The 20,404-nt window shown below is 38.4% G+C and overlaps 1 protein-coding gene across 16 annotated transcripts in view; it reads right to left on the minus strand.

Annotated features, from left to right (window-relative positions):
* The window catches only part of SYNJ1 (synaptojanin 1), a 53,537-nt gene that overhangs the window by 18,409 nt on the left and 14,724 nt on the right, over positions 1 to 20,404 (minus strand). For 11 of the 16 annotated variants that reach the window (XM_027680913.1, XM_027680922.1, XM_027680920.1 and 8 more), the window contains exons 6-21: positions 19,769 to 19,852; positions 19,143 to 19,204; positions 18,765 to 18,861; positions 17,651 to 17,820; positions 15,708 to 15,789; positions 14,336 to 14,488; positions 11,457 to 11,622; positions 10,197 to 10,220; positions 6,689 to 6,880; positions 6,219 to 6,303; positions 4,856 to 4,996; positions 4,318 to 4,510; positions 2,931 to 3,089; positions 1,300 to 1,456; positions 842 to 959; positions 518 to 733 (exon numbers count right to left, since the gene is read on the minus strand). In XM_027680913.1, the coding sequence (XP_027536714.1) occupies positions 518 to 733; positions 842 to 959; positions 1,300 to 1,456; positions 2,931 to 3,089; positions 4,318 to 4,510; positions 4,856 to 4,996; positions 6,219 to 6,303; positions 6,689 to 6,880; positions 10,197 to 10,220; positions 11,457 to 11,622; positions 14,336 to 14,488; positions 15,708 to 15,789; positions 17,651 to 17,820; positions 18,765 to 18,861; positions 19,143 to 19,204; positions 19,769 to 19,852 (2,099 nt within the window). The remainder of the gene's footprint in view (positions 1 to 517; positions 734 to 841; positions 960 to 1,299; positions 1,457 to 2,930; positions 3,090 to 4,317; positions 4,511 to 4,855; positions 4,997 to 6,218; positions 6,304 to 6,688; positions 6,881 to 10,196; positions 10,221 to 11,456; positions 11,623 to 14,335; positions 14,489 to 15,707; positions 15,790 to 17,650; positions 17,821 to 18,764; positions 18,862 to 19,142; positions 19,205 to 19,768; positions 19,853 to 20,404) is intronic. The other 5 variants (XM_027680914.1, XM_027680927.1, XM_027680925.1 and 2 more) reach the window with 2 other exon arrangements.

Below are 20,404 nucleotides of genomic sequence, written 5' to 3' on the forward strand. Positions count from 1 at the left end.
TGTATAAAACTACATGATGCTCTATATCAAAAATAAAAGAGTATCTGGGGAAAAATATGTCTGAAAACTGAGACACTTACAGGTATGTAAAACTAATTGTAAAGACATTGAAGTTGAAATCTAAATGTTAAAAATGAAGCAGACCATAATTGAAATGCTCACTAAGAAAGCAACTTTATTCAGGAAATAGGTGGGAACAATTTTGGACTTGCTCCAGATAGGGCAAAGGGGAATGGCTTCCCACTGCCAGAGGGCACTGCTAGACAGGATATTGGGAAGGAATTCTTGGCTGTGAGGGTGGTGAGGCCCTGGCACAGGTTGCCCAGAGAAGCTGTGGCTGCCCCATCCCTGGAAGTGTCCAAGGCCAGGTTGGACGGGGGTTGGCGCAACCTGGTCTGGTGGAAGGTGTCCCTGCCCGTGGCAGGGAGTGGAACAAGACGAGCTTTAAGGTCCCTCCCAACTCAAATCAGTCTGTGACTCTATGAATAGAGATTAAAGGTAAAAAGGTTTTTTTAACCTTATAAGTATAACTTCGCCATAGCTCGCAAATTTTTGAAGAAGATCATCAATCAAGTTATCATCAAAATAGTTTTCTTCTGCTGAAGAACTTCTGATGGAGACCATCACAGTCCCATCAGGTGGGCCTTGCATTGCAATCACCTCCTTATACACTTTTTGTCTCTCTTCTGCTTCAATTTCAAATATGTCGATGTCAATCAATGCAACAACAGGCCTTGGGAAAAAACACACAAGAAAAGCCTGTTAGCAGAGTATCTGAGCAACAGAACATACAACACAAGTATTAAATCTTAGGAAGTAACATATAAAATAAAACTGAAACCTATGATCAGATGTTTTCAGCTCTGCTCTTCCGTAGTGCAACAAAGTGCCAGGATTCCATGTATAGGGGACATTGGTGTCAGTGTGAAAACTTGCATTCAGGAGATCCAGGTCTTCAGCTACACTCAGCAATGAAAACAAAAGGGGAAAACCACGGTGATTGCAAGAATGTGCTTTAAAAATAAGCTTTTGTAAAAAGAAAAAAAATCATAGAAAGTAAACCCAAATCGAGTGTTATACAGAAAAAAACTCCAGAAGTTCCTTTTGCACTACTGAAACGTCAGTAACTGGGATCTGAGTCTTGACCCTCTGTTCAGCATCACTGCCTTTATTGAAGATGCTGTTTTAAGTGTTCTGTCTCTTACCGAGCCCAGAATCACTGGCACTGTGAATGTCACTAAATGGATTCCCTAAGCCAGTTAAAAGAGTATTTTAAACAATTGAAAGGAACACTAAAACCTGATCGGTCAAAGGGCCATTTTCTCCTCCTCCACAGGATCCGATCTGTCCACGCTGGTGTGCGACACTTCTCACTGGTGTCGTAGTCATCAGAGAACAGATCATACTTGTATGTAGGAGCAAAATTTATCTTCCCTTCCAAAAATCCCCTAAAAATCTGCAAGAGACAAAGCTGTTATATGTCATGCCAGAAGACAGAAACAGATGGGAAACAGCTTGAAACCAATCAGAATTCTCTATTCTAACAGTGAAACCCTATGTAGACATCTCAAAATAAAAATAAAAAAAGTCATTTGGCTATATGAATCCTTCCTCACATTTTATCTGCTGAAAACATTCTACATTTACCACTATGACTAAATAGTGACCCAGACAGTCATCAATAAACAGAAGTGTGTCAACATTTATATCTTTAAACCCAGGGTTATGAGCAACCTACTGTTCCTCCAGTGTCATTGGAGGTCACCCAGAACACACACCACTTTAATTAGGTGCTTAGTTGTTCCTGTGTCAGCAAAAGTTGGGAATTAAGGTTTATATTTTATGTACCAAGCATTCCTGCAGATTCATAGAATCACAGACTGGTTTGGGTTGGAAGCGACCTTAAAGATCATCCAGTTCCAAACCCTTGCCATGGGCAGGGATGCCATTCACTAGATCAGGCTGGTCAGGGTCCCATCTAACCTGGCCTTGAACACTTCCAGGGAAAAGCTAACACAAGATGCCTCACCAAAACATAGGAGTTAAAAAAAAGGAAAAAATAAAGAATCATTAATATATTTAATATGAACTGAAATACTAGAGATAATATCACAATTTCTTCTCAAGCAAACAGGAAAACAGAATAAAAAGAGGTATTATGTGACATTATCTGTCACATATTTAGAGATAGTGTCACTGGAAGGAATCAAAAACTCCCTTAGGGAGGCTTTTGCAACACAGAAACACACAACCAGCTGACACAAGACACGAGGAGTGCCCTTAAGTGTCTAAGCTGGACACAAGCTAAAACCTTAGTTAACTTAACAAGCTCCATTCTTGGGTTCAATCTCATACAGGTTAGTTTTACTTCACTTCAGAAATCTGTAAAATATAAATCTGACTTCGATCTTACAACCAAGTCTGCATAAAGTGACAGGCTGGCTGCTTTTCTTGTTGGAAACACAACTTGAAATCCAGTCAATTTAAAAGTCTATGTCAGAACGTCAGAAGTTCTACAACTTCTGAGATAATTTGTTTGCCTTCAGTAATTATTTCTTAACCTACTTATATTTTTCCTTTCACTGCTATGCTGCCTCCTAGGAAACCCTACAAATCTAAAAGCAGAAGCTTTCTTCAGACTTTGTTATTCCCTGTTTTCTTTGTAAATAAAAAAGCACCATTTGGACTACCGCTTTTTCTAGTGGTAACACCATCAGGTCTATTACTGCAGCAACTTAAGTAAAGAGTAACATTAGCAGAAGAACTTCTACAAATACATTTTTTTAAGTAGTTGCACCTGATAAAACGAAAAATATTATAATTAGCAAACCCAGTGCTGAGGATACAGATTTACAGAATCACCACAGAGAACTGCTAAAGCCAAAGAGGAAAATGAAGTATTCTGAAGTATTGGTAACATTTCAATATACCTGTCCAGAATTTTTCTGATTGATAAGTTGGTCTCCTGCTATGAGGGGATCCCAGTTCTGTTGTCGTATCAGCTCCTTCACCTCCTCATTGGGCATATCTATTCGATAATTGAAGTCACCACACCAGAAAATATAGTCATGGGAAAAGAGCATCCTTCCCTGGAAAGCAGAAGCACACAAGGAAGATAAAAACAACCAGGTGACAAATTTACTACTTCTCGGTGCAGAAGTTCAGTTTTCATCTGTAAAATACATATAATTTCCAGTTGATGAGGACAACTGAAATACATCTTAGTGTTTGGTATGTTTAGAACAACACAGCCATGGTATGGTGTTCACATACACAGAACATGAGAGAAGGAATGTTTCTTATATAGTTTATGTTTCTGAAGAAACATGAATCATCTGTATTGGATTCTAAAATTTTTCATCTTCCTACTCCTGTTTCAGAAGTCAGCTCCAAGGCAATGACTGCTGCCTCTGTCACAAAACCAAAACACTCCCCTGGGATTTTGTGGCACAGTCTCCTGACAAACTGCAAATCAAGGGCTTTATTATTTAGATTTAACTGAAGACTTTTCAGTTACATCCAGTTTTCATAGCTAGAGAGAGACATAAGGGCTCTGTTACTTTAAACAAAGCCTAAGGTCTGATGGGAGAACTTTTACTTCCCCTCTTGTTTTGATTTTTCCACTGCCCATAAATAAATCCAAGCAGATGCACTGGCAGATTAAAAGAGCACATTTAGGAAACTGATGGATGCAGTACTTTCAAGGAAAACTGAAACATGACCATTGGGATAAATTTAGAAATTAAAAAAAACCACCTGTAAAACTGCACAGTGCCATACAGACTAACAAAGGACAATTTGACTACAAAATTTAAAACAGGTTTAAGTCTCAAGGAAGCACTTTGTTGCACTGATAAAAATTTTAAGTATTTACTTGGTATTTGATAATCGTTTATGAGAACATGGCATGGAATTGTTAGCAAAAATCATTCCCGTGTACTGAAAACAGTGCTGTTTCCCATGGATTTTTTTTCTCATAGCTGATTAACTCCAGTGCCTACAAAAGTTCTACCACATGTCAGGGATCTAAAAGGCCTCTTTCTTAAGCTGAGTTCTTGGTTCCTAACGCAAGTGAACTTATGCTTCATCACTTCTCTCAGGCATTGCACTGGAAAGGTCTATTCTTTCTGCAGTCTCCTACTTTAATAAAAGTTATAGGAACTCTTAATTATCTCTGAGACCTCTAACCCAAGGAAATCTGATTTTCACAGGAATCTGGGGAGGGAGAAAAACATAAATGGAGGTTTAGGATGACACTGCTGGAGCCCCAAGCATTTTACTTCTCATTCGTTGTGGAATTTGAACACTGTTGCTTACCATTGGAAAACCAAGTTTGCGAGAAATTTCTACAAAGTCTTCGTTTCTCTCTTTAACCTGGGACTGCCCTGCAGCAAAGTGGCTGCAGACAAAGCAGAGGCTGGAGGTGTGGAACAGCATCCGAATGGCCACAGCACCTTTGTTCCCAGTGGCTCCTCCCATACCTGTCTTCACAGTATCGACAGCAACATCCCTGAAAGAGTGAACCAACTTTCAAAAACAAGGTACACACGTGTCTGAGTATGACTGTGGGCTGGGAAATGAACATTCTCATATCGTTCTTTCAGCCACAGGGCTACTTTTAAGAAATGCCAACAGCTACTGAGCAGGTAACAGGACAAAAGTTCAGCTTTTCAAGCTTTCTTGGTGACTCACAAGACATTTAAAAGCTAAGATAAAAGAACTTAAGCAACTACTTCCCCAGAAGATGGAACAACTCCTTCAGAGCTCCACATGCTCCTAGGTACATTTGTGTGTTATCCTGCAACACAAGGCAAGCTGGAGGTGACCCAGCCTGGGGACAGCTGTGCCCACTGACCTGATAAAAGGGGCGTGCTGGGGCCTGATGAACACGAAGAGGCAGACACCCACCAGCTGCTCAGAGGCCAGGAGCACGTACTTGTAATCTCTTGAGATAGTCTTCTGCAGCTCAGCAGCCCAGAGCTTCTGGTTGGTTGTGCTAAGCAGTGAGATGAAAAATGCCAGTTTTAAAATAAATCAAATTAAGCAGGTTTCTAACTGTTGATTGAGTTGAATAAACTTCATCCAATGATCTCAACCAACGCTTGGGGCAGTAAGCCTAAGCCAAGTTCGGAATGGTGCTCAAATGCCTCCCAGCAGAGACATGGGCTCTAGACTGTCATGACATCATCATTCAAATTCAGCCTCTACAAATGCTGCTTCACTTTTTCCAACACACAGACAACATCATATTTCCTGTATTTCTGAGCCTAGATTAGAGGAGTAAAACCTAAGAATTTTCCTAGGGAGTTACTTCCCAGCCTACAGCTCAGTCAATACTGGAAAAAAGTTGTCCATGGTCTGAGATCCAGAAGAAACCTGCTTGGAGGCATAACAAACCCCGCTTTTTAGAGCTAGCACTGGATATAAACGAAAAATATCAGGCCTGGAAACAGCATTAAGTAGACACAGTGAAATCAGGGGATGACAAGCTGCTACTTGGTACTCAAGACAAAAGCCCATGCAAAAGTTACAGCATTGTGGGCTTTAGGTGCTCTTCCCAAGGAGTTAAAGCTTGCCTAACACCAGTAAACAAGCAATGCAGGCAGAGAAAACAATGGGCAAAGGGAATATGGCCCTAGGACTACACACACATTTATCACTGGTATCACCCACCACTGGGAAAAATGTATTTCCATAACCTACTCTGCTAGGGGTGAAAAATCCCAATCAATTACAATTCATGTAATTAATGGAATGGCAGTGAAAACTGACAGGATGAAAGGAAGCCTTGCTTTATCCAGATCACAACCTGGTGCAAGACACTATATAATGATACACCAACAACACATGTTTTTGGAAAGATTTTCACAGGATTTGCCATTCCCCAGCAGTACAAGAACACCAGAGCTAAATTAAACACAGGAAAAAGCTGAGGAGCTGCTGGAGGTGCAATCCAAAATATAGTCAAGTGCTGGCTGTTTGGATCCGTGAGATTACATTATACATGATCTAAGTGATCACAGCTTTGCTAGGGAAAGCTGAGATGAAGTCTGCAATCCTGGCACAGAAATTGGAAGAGAGAACCAGAATAGGGTAAAAAACTAATCGAGACTAATCCAAACTAGCACAAAACAGGAGAAAACAAAATTTTAAATAACATTTTACTCAAAAAACACACTTATCAACCAAACTAGTACTGTATGGATTGTAACACCCACCTGGCATTCACAATGTTTCCTGCATTTAACTCCACCATTTCTTCAAACCCAATGGCAAATATGTCCACAGGCTTGTTTTTGCGATCTGCAGGGAAACATGAAAATACCTATTTGTCCTTTCTAATTAACTGAAGAAGCAAGATGTTATATATATATTAATTTCAGTAAGAAATTCTTTACTTAGGAAGAAATGCTTCCCTGTGATGGTGGTGAGATCCCGGCACAGGTTGCCCAGAGAAGCTGTGGCTGCCCCATCCCTGGAAAGTCCAAGGCCAGGTTGGATGGGGCTTGGAGCAACGTGATCTAGTGGAAGGTGTTCCTGCCCATGGCAGGGAGTGAGACTGGATGGTGTTTAACGTCCCTTCTAACCCAAGACATTCTATGCTTCTGTGACATCTATTTTAATGTTCATGATCTAATTAGGAAAATCAGAGTTTTCAAGGAAAAAAAAGACAGAATAAAAATGCTACCTTGGAATTCATGGATCCCAGCTAACTTTGGTGCATCCAGCAGCCAGTCAGTGAGGGTCTGATTTCTGAAGGCAATACTCCGGAACTGCTTCCCCCCGTTGACGTTCCACGTCCCAACACACACTCGGATCTTTTTCGGTTTTGCATACTTATAAAAGTTCTCACACATACTCTTCAGCACTTTTACAGATGCTGCAAAAACATTTGAAAAGATGTTGGTTTTATACAGAATGTTTCTTCAGAAAACTTGGCAATGAGAGCTTTCCCATATACATGCACAGACATGGAGAAAGTTAAACTGTTGAAGGAGGAGGAAAGTAGCTTTCCCAGAGGAAAATGTCCCTTACAGACATTCCTGGTCTGAGTAGGACATTGACTGACTGAAAAACAGCAGCAATTTGTTCAAAATAGTATGTAGATAAATAATACATGAAGGAAACATAATTTTCACGTTTTATAAATATCTGTCATTCTTCCACCTTATCTGTGATTCTCTAGGGAAACCATTATTTTTCATACATACCAATATAATTTTCACAGATTACATTTATGAAATCCAATTTCTATTACAGAACCAACTTGCAGATATATTCATTTCTGGAAGCGTAGAGTATGTCTATGTAAGCCACAAATATGAATTATTTTTTAGGTCAGTTGAATTCCTAAAGTTCTGTTTTAGTGAGGAAGGTAGGCTGGAATTCAAAACAATTAAATTCATTTCTCTGTCCCACCAGGCTTTCCCTGTGCCTTGTTTTTATCTGCCAGACGGGAGAGAGAGGAACGACACATGTGTAAAGGACATTGTGGGAAACACAGAAATGAAGCAGCTGATTCAATGGTCAGGTAAATTAATATCACTTAGGTAAAATACCTATTTTGAATGCTCTCATGGTTATGAGACTCCCAGAGAATCATATAAACCATATTAGATGGAATTCTTCCCTTCACTTGTTGCTGTCTTGCAAAATAGTCAGTTACTGGGCACAATATTTTCATTGAAATCCCTCAAATAAGATGATTAGTGAGCTGCTGCTGTCTTTTCAGTTATTCTTTTTATGTTTGCCACCTTTAAATTTGCTACGGAATCTTGGCTATCTGGGTAAAACAAAAATCACGGATTCTCTAGCTCTTATGGGTTTGAAACAAACTGGAAACAAGAGAAGAAAATATTGGCTGTGAGCTCTTTCCCTGCTGAACAAACCATATATCCATAGAAGGGTAATCATAGAGAAAAGACAGCGAACTGGTTGGTGTCTCTTGGGGGTACTACAAGCAGACCATGCTTGGGATCATGCTTTCCTCATCATAATCCAGGGAAATGAAGCCTAGAAAACAGCAAGGAGCCAACAGAACACTTGACAACTTCAGGTGAGAGCCAGATACTGAGTCTACTTCTGACTGGGCCTACATACGAGGTAACTCAAGCCAACAAGTCCAGCACATGCCTGAAGAGCCTGAAGGGTCAAGGACAGGAGCAACCCAGGACCTGACCACTGAGGGGAAACCAATCTCAGCAGTGTTGTAGCCACAACACATCCAAGCACCCAAAGAAATCAAACAGCATCGCAGGCAGCTCTGAAGGTTTTCACAGAGTAGCCTTTGTAGTACTCTGAGAAAGTTTTAGTATCAGAGTTTGGACTTATTATTCTCTCCAGTTTCTTCTTTTTCTTTTGAAAATTTAGCACTTTTCAGCTTTATTTTAAATATTTACTCCAAATCATTTAGAGTTGCTACCCAGCAGCTTCTAAGAAAAGCTGTACAATTGAATTTAACTCCTGACATTGTCATGAAGCCCTAACGTGAAGAGCCTTACCACATTAGAGTCTAACTTCAGGAGGGAACTGACAACATGCTTATTACAAACAGGCAATTCTTACCTTTAAACTAGTAAGCTTTCTAAATTGTAAAATGGCACTTTTTATAAATCAGCATAAAAAATTTTTTTTAAAAATCATCTGTTTTCCCAAATACTGAGTGAACCAGTTGCTTTTCAGAACTCCTGAGCCTCCTGCAAGTATGATTTTCCTACACATTTCTAGCTATTTATCTTCTCAGAAAAATTGTGCCTCACTCTGTCAAAAATCCAAGCAATTACACTTTCTGTTATTTTGCAGGAAAAATAACTGCTGCTCTTACTAGGCAAACAGACATTTGGAAATCAGTTCTACAAAGGGAATGCCAATTTAATATTCTGTGGGGGATATTCTGTGCAACTGAACTTGATGGAATTACAACATCCAAATTCCTGTAGTAATGTTTCAATATATGCAATCTGTATCCAGGTGAAATCTTGAAATGCTAAAAAATAGTTGACTTGTATCACTCTTCCTGAGTTATAAGCTAGAAGGTAACACCATCAATGACAATGTGACTGGTTATTTCAATAAACACTTTGAACAGTGACAAAATGCCAGTGAATCAGATAATTTCAGGTGTATATTACCCGTGACTCGGATTTCATTCTTGAGGTACTCACTAAGAGTTAAGTAGGTAGAGAAAAACACATAGAAAAAGCAAAGTTGACAAATGTAAAGGTCATTTTAATTTCCTCAAAATTATGCAGTAAAATCTGCATATAGGAGCATTAGGAATATTTTATTTTAAATAATAGTTTCTGGGAACAAGGAGATAATGAAGCGTTACACAGCTGACAAGTACTTGCAGCTCTTCCTTCAAAATATGGAATATGTATATATCCTATCTCCCCTAATGGAGCAGCTTCAGGTAAACAGCTTAAGTAACATCAAAAAGGAGAATTTCCACTAAGAATCAGAAAATTCAGAATTTCTGAATCCTCCAAAGCAGGTCTCTCATATTTTAAGATCAACATCAGGGACATTGGTCAGGATATTACTGGCATGTCTACAAGTAGGAAATGAAGAGTTACCTAAAAAGTTCCCTCCTCAAGCTTGGCCTTCATTGAGAGTTTAACCTAAAGAGATGCTCAAACATTTTCCCTTTGTGTCACCTGAGAGGTGACTAAATCTCAGGGAATTTGACTGGACTTCTGCTCCTCAAAACACAAGTGCCAGCAAGTTATTTCAAATCCTTCCAGCGCAGCATTAACCTTTGCTGGGAGATAGTACAAAATCAGCCTGTCTCCTGCAAGAACACAAGCAGATGGAGCATTCTGACAGCAAATAAAATGAAGTTACAAATTGTATTGAAGAATTTTACCTCTTATCCTAAACAAAAACACAGAAGCTCCCAAACCAGATAAAAAGGCAAATTCCTCTACATTTGCAAAAATAAAACCCAAAGAATTGGTTGCCTCATTTCCAACTCACACCCAAGCACAATTGCAATATTTTTCACCTCTTATATTCTCACTTTTCTTGGACTAAAGGGCTTTTCTTGGATTAAAGGATGTTGGGGCACAGGACTGCACAGATGCAAACAGTACCAGGAAAATATGAGCCCACAACCAAATATTACACAGACATGAGAAAGAAGTCAGAGAAGAAAAACAGCTGGTCAGGTATTTACAGTTTAATTTACTATACTCTACCTGATTGTAATGATTGCTCTGAAACTACGGGCGCAGCAAGAAGAAAACAAGAAAAGATTAGTCAAATAAGTTATTGCTTTTTAGAATTTTCCAGCAATACATGAGAGAACATGCCGTAACACACAATTTATCACACATAACTATTTGCATCAGTTAAAGCACATCTTTTATGCTGCAAAATCTACGAAGTTTCACAACAGGATTAACAAATTCTCTTTTCTTGCTTTATTAAGAATGGATTTACACATGATGAAGTACCCTGCTAGTTAATTTGCCACCTAGCAGCGAATGCAGACACATTCTGTTCAGTGAAAAGGGATTAATGCTCCTCAGCTGCCAGGAGCTGCAAATATGGAAAGGACAGCTTGCATTCCCAGAGAAAGTGAGAAGAAATGAAAACAACTTTCAACCAATGCTGAGGTGAGGCCGATTTAGCAGGTTTCAGATACAAGGAAAGTTACAATAACATGAAACCTTGTGCTAAAGAAATGGGAGAAAAACACCCTTTCAGGTTCCACATTGGATGAAGATGTGGGCCCACAAGATAAAGACTATGATTGGGCAAGGATTTTTGTCTTGTGCCAGAGATTTGCACCAAAGCTTTGACACACTTTTCCTCATTCTAGGTGGAGAAGTGTCCAGGAGAAGGAAAAAAAATTAGAAGGAAAATTTTAGAATGTTATTGATCCCTAAAACATTGCAATAACCCACCATTTAGAACACATGGGATCTTGGAAAGAAGACTCAAATTTCAGTTCCTTCTTTGCCCAACTATGAGCTCCTCTGTTTTTATATCCCAAGAGAGTGTTCTGACCACAGCCCTACACCTGACTCACTACTTCCTTGCCCATCAGACCTACAGAAGGATGGGACTGACTGTAGTCCTGGGGACCATGGAGGCTACACACCTTTTTGGGGATGCAGGATTCTGGTTCAGCTCCCTGTTCTGAGGAGGGGAACCACTTTCCTGGAACCAGAACCTCAAGTCCCACATGGCTGCTCTGCACAAGCAGAATTTCTTATGGATCCCGCTCTGATTTTGACATAGAATTTCACCCACAAATAACAAACAGGTAAAGAAATTACTGCAGCATGCTAGTTTGGCACTATTAGTAAAGCAGAAGTAACTTTCATTGTTTAATAAGCCAAGAGAACATAAAACAGCATTTATACTTCCAATAGTGCTTTGAAAACAAACTCCATACAGCTTTCTTACACCAAATAGTTACGAGACAGATTAAAATCCTGAAAGACACATACCGCGTAAACTGCTGGTGGTTAAGAGAGCCCGTGCTTTATCTGCTAAATCACTATTTAGGGTATTTCCCAATAACAAAACATCAATGGCCTCCTGCTTGGAGCTATCAAAAAAGTTATTTTGGATCGTTCTGGTCACAGAACGAGCACCATCCTTCAGCTTTCCAGCCTGTTAGGGAGGAACATGTATAAAATATTTTATGTTGGACACTGCTCACAATAACATTGGCAATATTCAGTAGCATATATGTAAACTGAGTTAATGATTTTAAAGCCTAAGGCAATTTCCTTCTTTAAGTGTTAAATAAAGTTTCCTGAGCCTACTCTACTATGTGTGCTGTCCCCCCCGCCCCCAAACGCTAAACAACACAGTAATACCTTCAAGGCATATCTAACAAGCAGATTTAAAAGAAATTAAATAAAATACTGCAGGGAGGGGAATAATTTTTTTTCCTAAACCTTAGGTCTTCAAAAATTAATTTCATATAGTGTCACATATACACCATAATAGGGATTTTGGGCTTTTCCCCAAATAGTGAGAGATGAGCACTTGAGTCCAAATGCCATGATACATGAATATATATGTATATGCACATATACATGTTCAGAATTCACATTCTGAAATATCCATGTTAAAAACAGAGATAGCTTCAATTTATTAAGACCCTGTAACTTTTGAAAATAACATGCAAGTCTCATGCAGTATCCCAGAAGGAACACAGACACGAATCAATGGCTACAGACATTGTTCATGAAGGCCTCTTAAATGCTTAAGGAAAAAAGACAAAAGCTTAAAAAACTACCCTAGGATTTAGTTGTACAAATTCTACTAGACAACAAGGAAGAAACTACTCTTTTTGCAAGGCTAAATAGAAGTAAATTGGCATCATGAGTTTTGGCAGACAATGTGGATGAGGCGTAGGGCTCACACTATTGCAGTAGGATTTTGATGGGATGTGCTCCCTTCCGGGTAGACAACATACAACTTATGATCCAAAAACACACTCACCGTTCACAAATCAGGCAATTAATTGAAAGGAACCCAGAGAAAGCAAAAGAAAGAGCAGGTAAGGAGTTAGATGTAATGAGTATTGTAATACTTTAAAAGGGACTGGTTTTCAGAATAGAAATGTATATTAACACATTTAAGGTTAAAATAATTTTTCTCCTATCTTTAATTTTCATATTTTTACTTCTAAGTACTCTTGGACTTTGAAGAATCAAACTGACGAGTAAGAAATGGAAGAATTTCAAGCATCAAACTTTTCATTTGAAAAATGAGAATACAACTTAAAATCTACATTTTAAAATAGATTACCAGAGTACTCAAGAGCATATTGAGTAGTGACCTGGTCAGGTTTCATTGAAACTAGAGCAAGTATCATATGGCTTTGCAAGCATTAAAGATCCTCTTTAAACAGACGGGACTTGTGTCAGGGATGCTGTGTTTGACTTAGGAGATGTGATACTAATTACAGTTGTCCCAGAGCAGGGATCCAGTGTTATTCTGAAGACAGCAGAGTATATGGACTGTCATGGTTTAACCCCAAGCTGAAACCAGGACATCTACTCTACTACTCTGCATTTTAAACATTAAAAATGGACATGGAAATACAGTAAGTGCATTTTTCAAAGTAGAAAATTTAAGTAGCCACGTGAACAGCAGAAAACCATTAATTTAGGAAAAGAATTAAGGAGAGTTGGATGGGAAAGTCAAGAAAAGGGGAGAAACTCCATAAAATACTTACTGTAGTTTTCCTGACAGTCTGGGTGACATTTTTGTAAGAAAATAAAACTAAACATCTTTAACCAAATTCCACTCTACAGTAAAATACAAGCAATTCCCAAAATGAAGAAGTCCTGCATGCACCAGTCAAGGGTTGAACAATCAAAAAGTCTATTCCACTTATTTTGTTTTTATATATCCTGCTGTGGGACCTCTCACATGTGTAGAAAAGAGCCCTGGAATGGTCTGAACGAACAAGTGATGGAAAAACCAAAACAGGTGACTAAGAGTACATAGGATGTAACACAGAACGAGGAGCAGCACATTCTTTGACAATAAAAATGGTGTGAAAAGACATTTTTGAAGGAACTAAGGGCAAAAACTGCTATGGTTCATCATTTGTTTGTCGTGATAGGTATCACCTGGTAAGAGAGAGAATTATGGAAACAAAAAAAAGCAACATTGTGAGAAGAAAAATGACAGTGTTAGAAAATGTGAACAACTCAGGCATCAACCAAGACAAAACAAGCTGAAAAGAAACCAAGCATTACAGTGTCATGGAGTAGGGAACTGTTAACAAAACGATAGAAAGCAGGGTAGAAACTGAATTTGGGTTTTTTTTCAGTAATTGCAAAACTAAAAAGAAATAGCTGGAGGTACATGCAAACAAAAACGACCCAGCTGCAACCTACTACCAACACTTAAACACTGAAAGCATGAACAACAACATCCAGTCAAACACATCAGAAAATAAAGAATAAACAGTGAATGGAACGGAAACAACAGCAGGAGAGGTAGAGAGAGAAAAATGAAAATATTCAAAGAAACTAAAGCTGATTTGAATATACATTTTTCTGAACTATGATCTAAAGAAATGGAAGATTTGAGCCTTATCCTATCACACAGAACAGTGTTGTCTGGGAGGCAGAAGCATGGCTGGAAAGGGATCTACTGGAACAAAATCCAGTTATCAACACAACCAATAGTTTTACGTTAATTGTTTTGGTTGGTTAGGTTTTTGGGGGATTTTTCTTTAGGATTAGCAAAAGAAAGGGTACATTTTTAAAAAGAAAATCTCATTGTTGCTATATTAATGACAGAATATATTAAAACCCATACTGAACACTGTTAAAACGTTTGAGAAAATGTACTTTACCTTCGCTTTTCCTTCAAGGGCTCCAGTTCCAGCATAAATTTTACTGACAGAATCACCATTCACAGACCACATGGATCGGAAAACTTCCTGAAAGCGAGTAACTAACTGAGGCTTCTCAGCTAATCCTAATACCTCCAGCTGTTTTGTTAGCATCTGCAACAGTTGAAGACAACATTTGTAAAAGGAAAAATCTTTAAATGTATTTATTGAAAGGCACGTTGTATTTTTCAGCACATATGCATAAAAAACCTCAAATCCTTGGTTCATATTTATCATTCTGAACAAACTGACACCATGTCATGCTTGTAAGGCTGCATCATACATGTAACTTAGCACCAGCACTTTGTTTTCTTTAAAAGATAGGAAGTAACAAAGGAAAAAAATTATGTGGTTGATTTGTAAATATTTTCATCTAAAAATTCATCAAACTAAATAAAAAATTTATTTTCAAGAGTTTTTAAAAATCTTTAAAAGCTTGAGGTGTCCAATGGCAAGAAAAAGGAGCCTAAAACAATGAACACAGAATGACAAAGGCAAAATTCTGAAGGTTGGTCAGGAATTAACAGAAGATACAAAAGGAAACTTGCACATAAAATTAAGAAGACATAAACAAGAAAAAAAGCTTCAGAAATTGGGTGCTTGCTCTTACAATTTTAGGTGGTCATCCAGAGCTCAACACTTGTTATTTGAAGTATCTACCATGCTAAATAAAGTAACAATTCATGTATCTCATTTAAACAGAATATTAAATTTAGGTAAGCAGCTCTTCAGGTTTTACCACTTCCCTTCTTATTAATCAGCTTTATACTTTTAGTTCTCATATTTTAGCTGAAATCATAATTAAATCATAAGTTAGTTCTCATCACTTAAAAATTTGGCACACATTTCACACCTAGCCTGAAAAAAAAAGTTACATTAATCCAGTTCTTAAAAGGTAAGAAAGGAAAAAACAGAGCTGCAAAGCTAAGTTTGACATATAAGTGCTGTATACATTAGGAGTGGATAAAGATTTGTTCTTATTCCATTGAAAACCCTTGTGTTAATGCAGCAACAAAGCACTACATATTCTAGGATCGGATATGTTTGTTCTACAAACAGTTCTCACTGAAGTTCCTCTTATAGATGCTAAAACAAGAGCATTTTAATTATACAAAATTCAAAAAAAAGATTTTCCTTATTTTGACCTTACAGCACCCATGATTGTTCATTTTTAAACATGCTGAGGATCTCTAGAAGTCAGAACAAGGAATATAACACACTATAAACCCAACTGCCATCTGGGAAACATGTTAATTCACTTTTCTTAGGGAAGTTAATACTGCTTTTACAGCTTAAGTGCCACAGAAGCATCAGCTGGATGTGGTTTTCCTACCTCTAAGCCAAGGAAAGCCTGGACGCTGTTTGTTCTATCCAGACAGTCCAGGCAGTTGGTTCTGACAGTACCACTCTGGGATCTGTGCCAAGGACAACGGGAGACAGAGAGAGAAAACAACTGAAATAATTCATTTAACACATTATCTCCTCAACAAAGACAGGGACATGAAGACCTGAACCAGGACAACAAATTAGGGTATTGTTGGTTCGTGCCCCGAATAGAAGGTGAGCTCCCAAGAGCAGCACTGCTCACTGTACACAACATTTTCTGCAAATAACATTTCTGCTTCAGTTTTTTGCAATCCTCCTCGCTTGTTTGGTTAAAGTGTTATGCAGGATTAGGCTTCCCTTTCAAATAATTCAGCTAACATACTTCCCAAGAATCTCAGAGGGAAATAACTTTTGTTAAAACAAAAATGAAATATATAGAGACACTACTTGGTTCTGTTTAAATAAACTAAAAGCAAGAAGAATTTGTGATAAAACTAAAGCCAATTTCGACCACTCTACTTTCTCTTTCCTCCCCAAATAAAAATGAAAAACAAGCCTTTCCCCCCAAACCACGAGGGAGATTTGAGGTCCTCAGGCCCTCAGAACTGCTCTGCTTTCTTTGGGAGAAGCCCAGTAATTCCTGCTAGAAAGCTCTTGAAAGGATTATGTCAGGCAACATCCATGCACTGCTTGCTTGGCCAGGAGTACAAAATTCCTATGACTCTCCCAATGACACCCACTTATTCCTTACTTCTGTCATTCTCACTACACGCTTCGCCCAGTGAAGTCAGTACAGTTTCAGCACATGGACTTGGAGATCTAACCATAAACCATACAAAGGTTTGAAGAGCTTTCTCCAGGATTTTTTTTTTGCATTACCATCTCCACATTTGACCTGAAATACAAAAAAACCCTGACATTCCCCAAAGGAGATGGTCCATGAACTCACAAACATTATTATCGTGTCTTTCATTAATGCAATTTTCGAAGTCATTACAAGCCACGGCCTATTTGGCTTTCGGCCTGTTGCCAGTCTTTTTGATATGTGATTATTTGAATCTCCATCCCAATCCAAAGTGTCACACCACTTTGAAAGCTTTTTGGAGTACAGTCAGTGACATTTTGAACAGCAGATGGGGACCTGAGCACCCTCCAACTAAATCTAATCCTATTAAGGCCTACTAAACCCTGTCCCCAGGGGATTTAATCTCACAGCAAGGCCAGAGCACAGAGTGGCACTGGAACTCTCTTCTCCTCTCCCACTGCACGAGGCACAATTGCCTCATCACTCAGCAACTCTCTTTCTCAGGGAGAACCTTGTGTGGAAGGGAGAAGAGCAGGAATGCTGCCTGTTTCCAGCCCTACTCCCCTTCTGCTGAGACAAGCACAGCCTTTGCTCCAGGAATAAGGACACAAGTACAGAGCAGGACAGAAATCAGGCATGTCATTCCCTCTTTGAGAGAAAGGAACCACTCAAATGGGGAACCCAGGTACAAACAAATTCAGAAAAGGACTGCACTAAACATGAACTTTTACAGCACACAGAAAATGGAGCGTTCCATCACTGAGGGAAATACAGAGAACGTTATACTGGAAAACGGAAAAATATTCATTCTTTAATCTGGCAAGAAAAATGACAATTGACCATTTTGACTAAATCATGAGGTCAAAGGCCTGAAATTAATTCTTGTCCCTTCAATGTCTCAGAGAGATCATCTATGAAGATTTTTAGAGTATACTCAGAATGAGAAAAAATTTTAATGGAGTAAATAGGTGACTCATAATTCAGCTGTTAAACATCATCTTGGATACAATAAAAAACACCATAACAGAAATTAATTACCTTTTTTCCCTTAATTTATCTCTCTTTTATCTTCCTGCTAAGGGGTGAAATCCACCCCAGCAACACAATTTAATTTGAGGAAATATACAGAAGTTATGCACACAAACCTTTTTACTTCCTTTCCATCAAAATAAAAAAATCCACACTCCAAGAACTTCTGGACTTGAGGTTTAAGCACACTGTGCAGTTTTTCTGCCTTTCCACCTTTAACCATCTGATGATAGTCGAAGTTCACCATTTTGATATCAGCTGAATGTTCAGATGCTTTCAAATGGCTCTGGTATTGTAAAAAGATAATAAAAACTTATAAATATACCAGTATTTGAACACAGAGTAGTATAAGCTAAACAAGAGGCTACAAATTTTTTAAAGGCTGTTTTATTAGCCATCTTGTCTATAACATGCTTTCTCCTAGGTAAAACTTCCCCTAATATTCACTGAAAAATCCTGAAGTGCTCACACAGTGTTTGTTGGCAAAGCGTTGAGCACCTGGGAATGCTGCTGTCTCCTACCAGGAGAGCTGGACGCAGCAAATATCCCACTGAATGCCCTAAGATATTCTACCACTACAATACAAAGGGAATAGGAGAAGGGGAGAGGGAAATAACAGATGGTTATTGACATGTTCTCTGGCTTCAGACAGAACTCCTCAAACTGTCAGTATTTACGGACTGTACCATGACAGTTATTTTTAACCTAACCAGTGGGAATTAATGGAAGTGGCCACTTATAGTTAACATCTTCTGAAAAAACATTTCCTTTTAATCATGAAGTAGTTTTCATGTCTAAATTAATAATTAATTTGTGATTTTTAAAAAATGTTAAGGAACAGATCCATTAATTCCAAGAGAAATATATTTGAAAGGAACATCACAGTATTAAATATCATAAAGTATAATTTTATAGTGTAAAAAACATTTACATTTTTAAATAAATATGAAAATTACTGAAAATCCCTCAACATTATGTTGCTGTTATAATTTTTCAGCACAGTAACCAATCTGAACAGAATCAAGCACAAACTGTACAGAGAGCTCTTAACAATTTATTTCACATTATGTATCTTAAGCAGCGCTGTTATGATAAATCAAATTTGAACTCCCAGTGGTAGTTGCTCCAGAGCACAGCATTTCTGGTTTGGCTTTCAAAGGCTGTATAAAAGCTTCATTGCAAACTAGCAAACTCCAAGGATATGCACAGTGAGAGAACTGTCACACTCACCTGAAAAGCTTTGCTGAGCATGTGCTCCCCTTCTTTTGCCCCAAGTAAATTAACAATAATTTGCTTGCCATATAAATTTTTAAGAGTTTGGAAATGCCTGTTAACAGAAGAAAAATTCCAGAGTCATCTTCTGGCATGCAGAAAATGAACAGGAACACCTGCAACACCGACTGAGATGCTGCAAAATATTTCACTATAAATTTAATTCACACTTTCCAACAAAACACTCGAAGGTATAAGCAATCCCCAGAGAGTTCTCCGCTTTGCTGAATCCCACATTGGGATAATGTCTGTTTGGAATAATACATCCCATCTCTGTGATGCAGCATTTATCAGAGATCTGTGGTGCATTACCAAAAATCTAAGATGTTCTTTCACCTGTCAAAAGCTGGTGCATTCGCCTCGAAACCCCTTGACATTCTGACACGATGGGATCCCACCTATGACATGAAAATTACATTAAATTATTTGTCTTGGTTTGAGTAAAAGGCATGTAAATGTTTCATCAGTTCTATTACAAGATGCTGATATGCCTGAAGAACCTGGAGTCCCTGTGAGGAACAAGCTCTTTTTAAATTTTCCTGTAAAAATTGTGTCACAGCAGTAGCTGCTGAATCAGTTCCTCTTTCTAGAAAACTTGGATGAAACCACATTACAGTAACTCTTGATCCTTATTGACTTCTTGAGAAGACTTCTCCTCAAGAACAACTCAGAAGAAAACAGTCTCTTTGGATGCCTTTAGACAACCTACTTAAAACAGGAAAAACTGAGAACTTCAAAGAGAAAACACCTAAAGAGTAATGGACATTCAAAATGTATGCAGAGCAGCATTCAGAGACTTGAGAGAAGCAGGCTGAGTGAGTCACACCACAGCACCAACTCGCTTCCAAAGAATCACCTCATCCTGAAAGGGAACTGTGCAGAAGAACCCAAAGGCTACTGTATTCGTGTATTTTTAAACATGTTAGGAATTACTTTTATAATTACATCTATCTCCTGTTTACCTGCAGGCCTGGCTGTTCCCAAAATAAGGGAACAGATCCTCGAATCTGTATGAAAGATGACACAGAGTCATCTAAATATATCACCTGTTAAGGAAAAAAAAAAAGCATAGTGTTAATAGTGATCACAGTGTAATCTTTTAGATTTCTTAGCTTTAACTAAATATGGAGTAAATAAAATATATTTACATACTACATATTCCACTAAAAAAAGCTAAAACATTTATTGTGTTCCCTAGACTGTTCTCTCTATCCCCTCTGAATAATTCCTAAGAGAAATCGTGGCACTCTCACGCTCCCTTGCAGGATCAAGATTCACACAATGCGTTGGGAAATACAGTGGGCTTTTATTATTTGGGCCTGAGTAACTCCTGTGCCACGAGTAAGAGGTTTTAAACAACTTGGTAAGACTTTCAGCTCAGGAGGCTCAAGGGAAGCACAGCCACCCACAGCAGTTCAGCTCATGGATAACAGCTTCTTAAGCTACTGCAACCCAGGCTCCCGTGTGCCCTTACCCTAAGCTACACTAAAAACCAAGATCATTGAATTATGTAACCTACTTAGACTCCTTATTTAGCACCAAAGGAACTATTCCAATATCTGTTGGTTACAGGCTTGACTTGTGATCTGTCGATCTAG

Source organism: Neopelma chrysocephalum, unplaced genomic scaffold, assembly GCF_003984885.1.
Source record: "Neopelma chrysocephalum unplaced genomic scaffold, ASM398488v2 Primary Assembly neopelma1_60, whole genome shotgun sequence".
Lineage (NCBI taxonomy): Eukaryota > Metazoa > Chordata > Aves > Passeriformes > Pipridae > Neopelma > Neopelma chrysocephalum.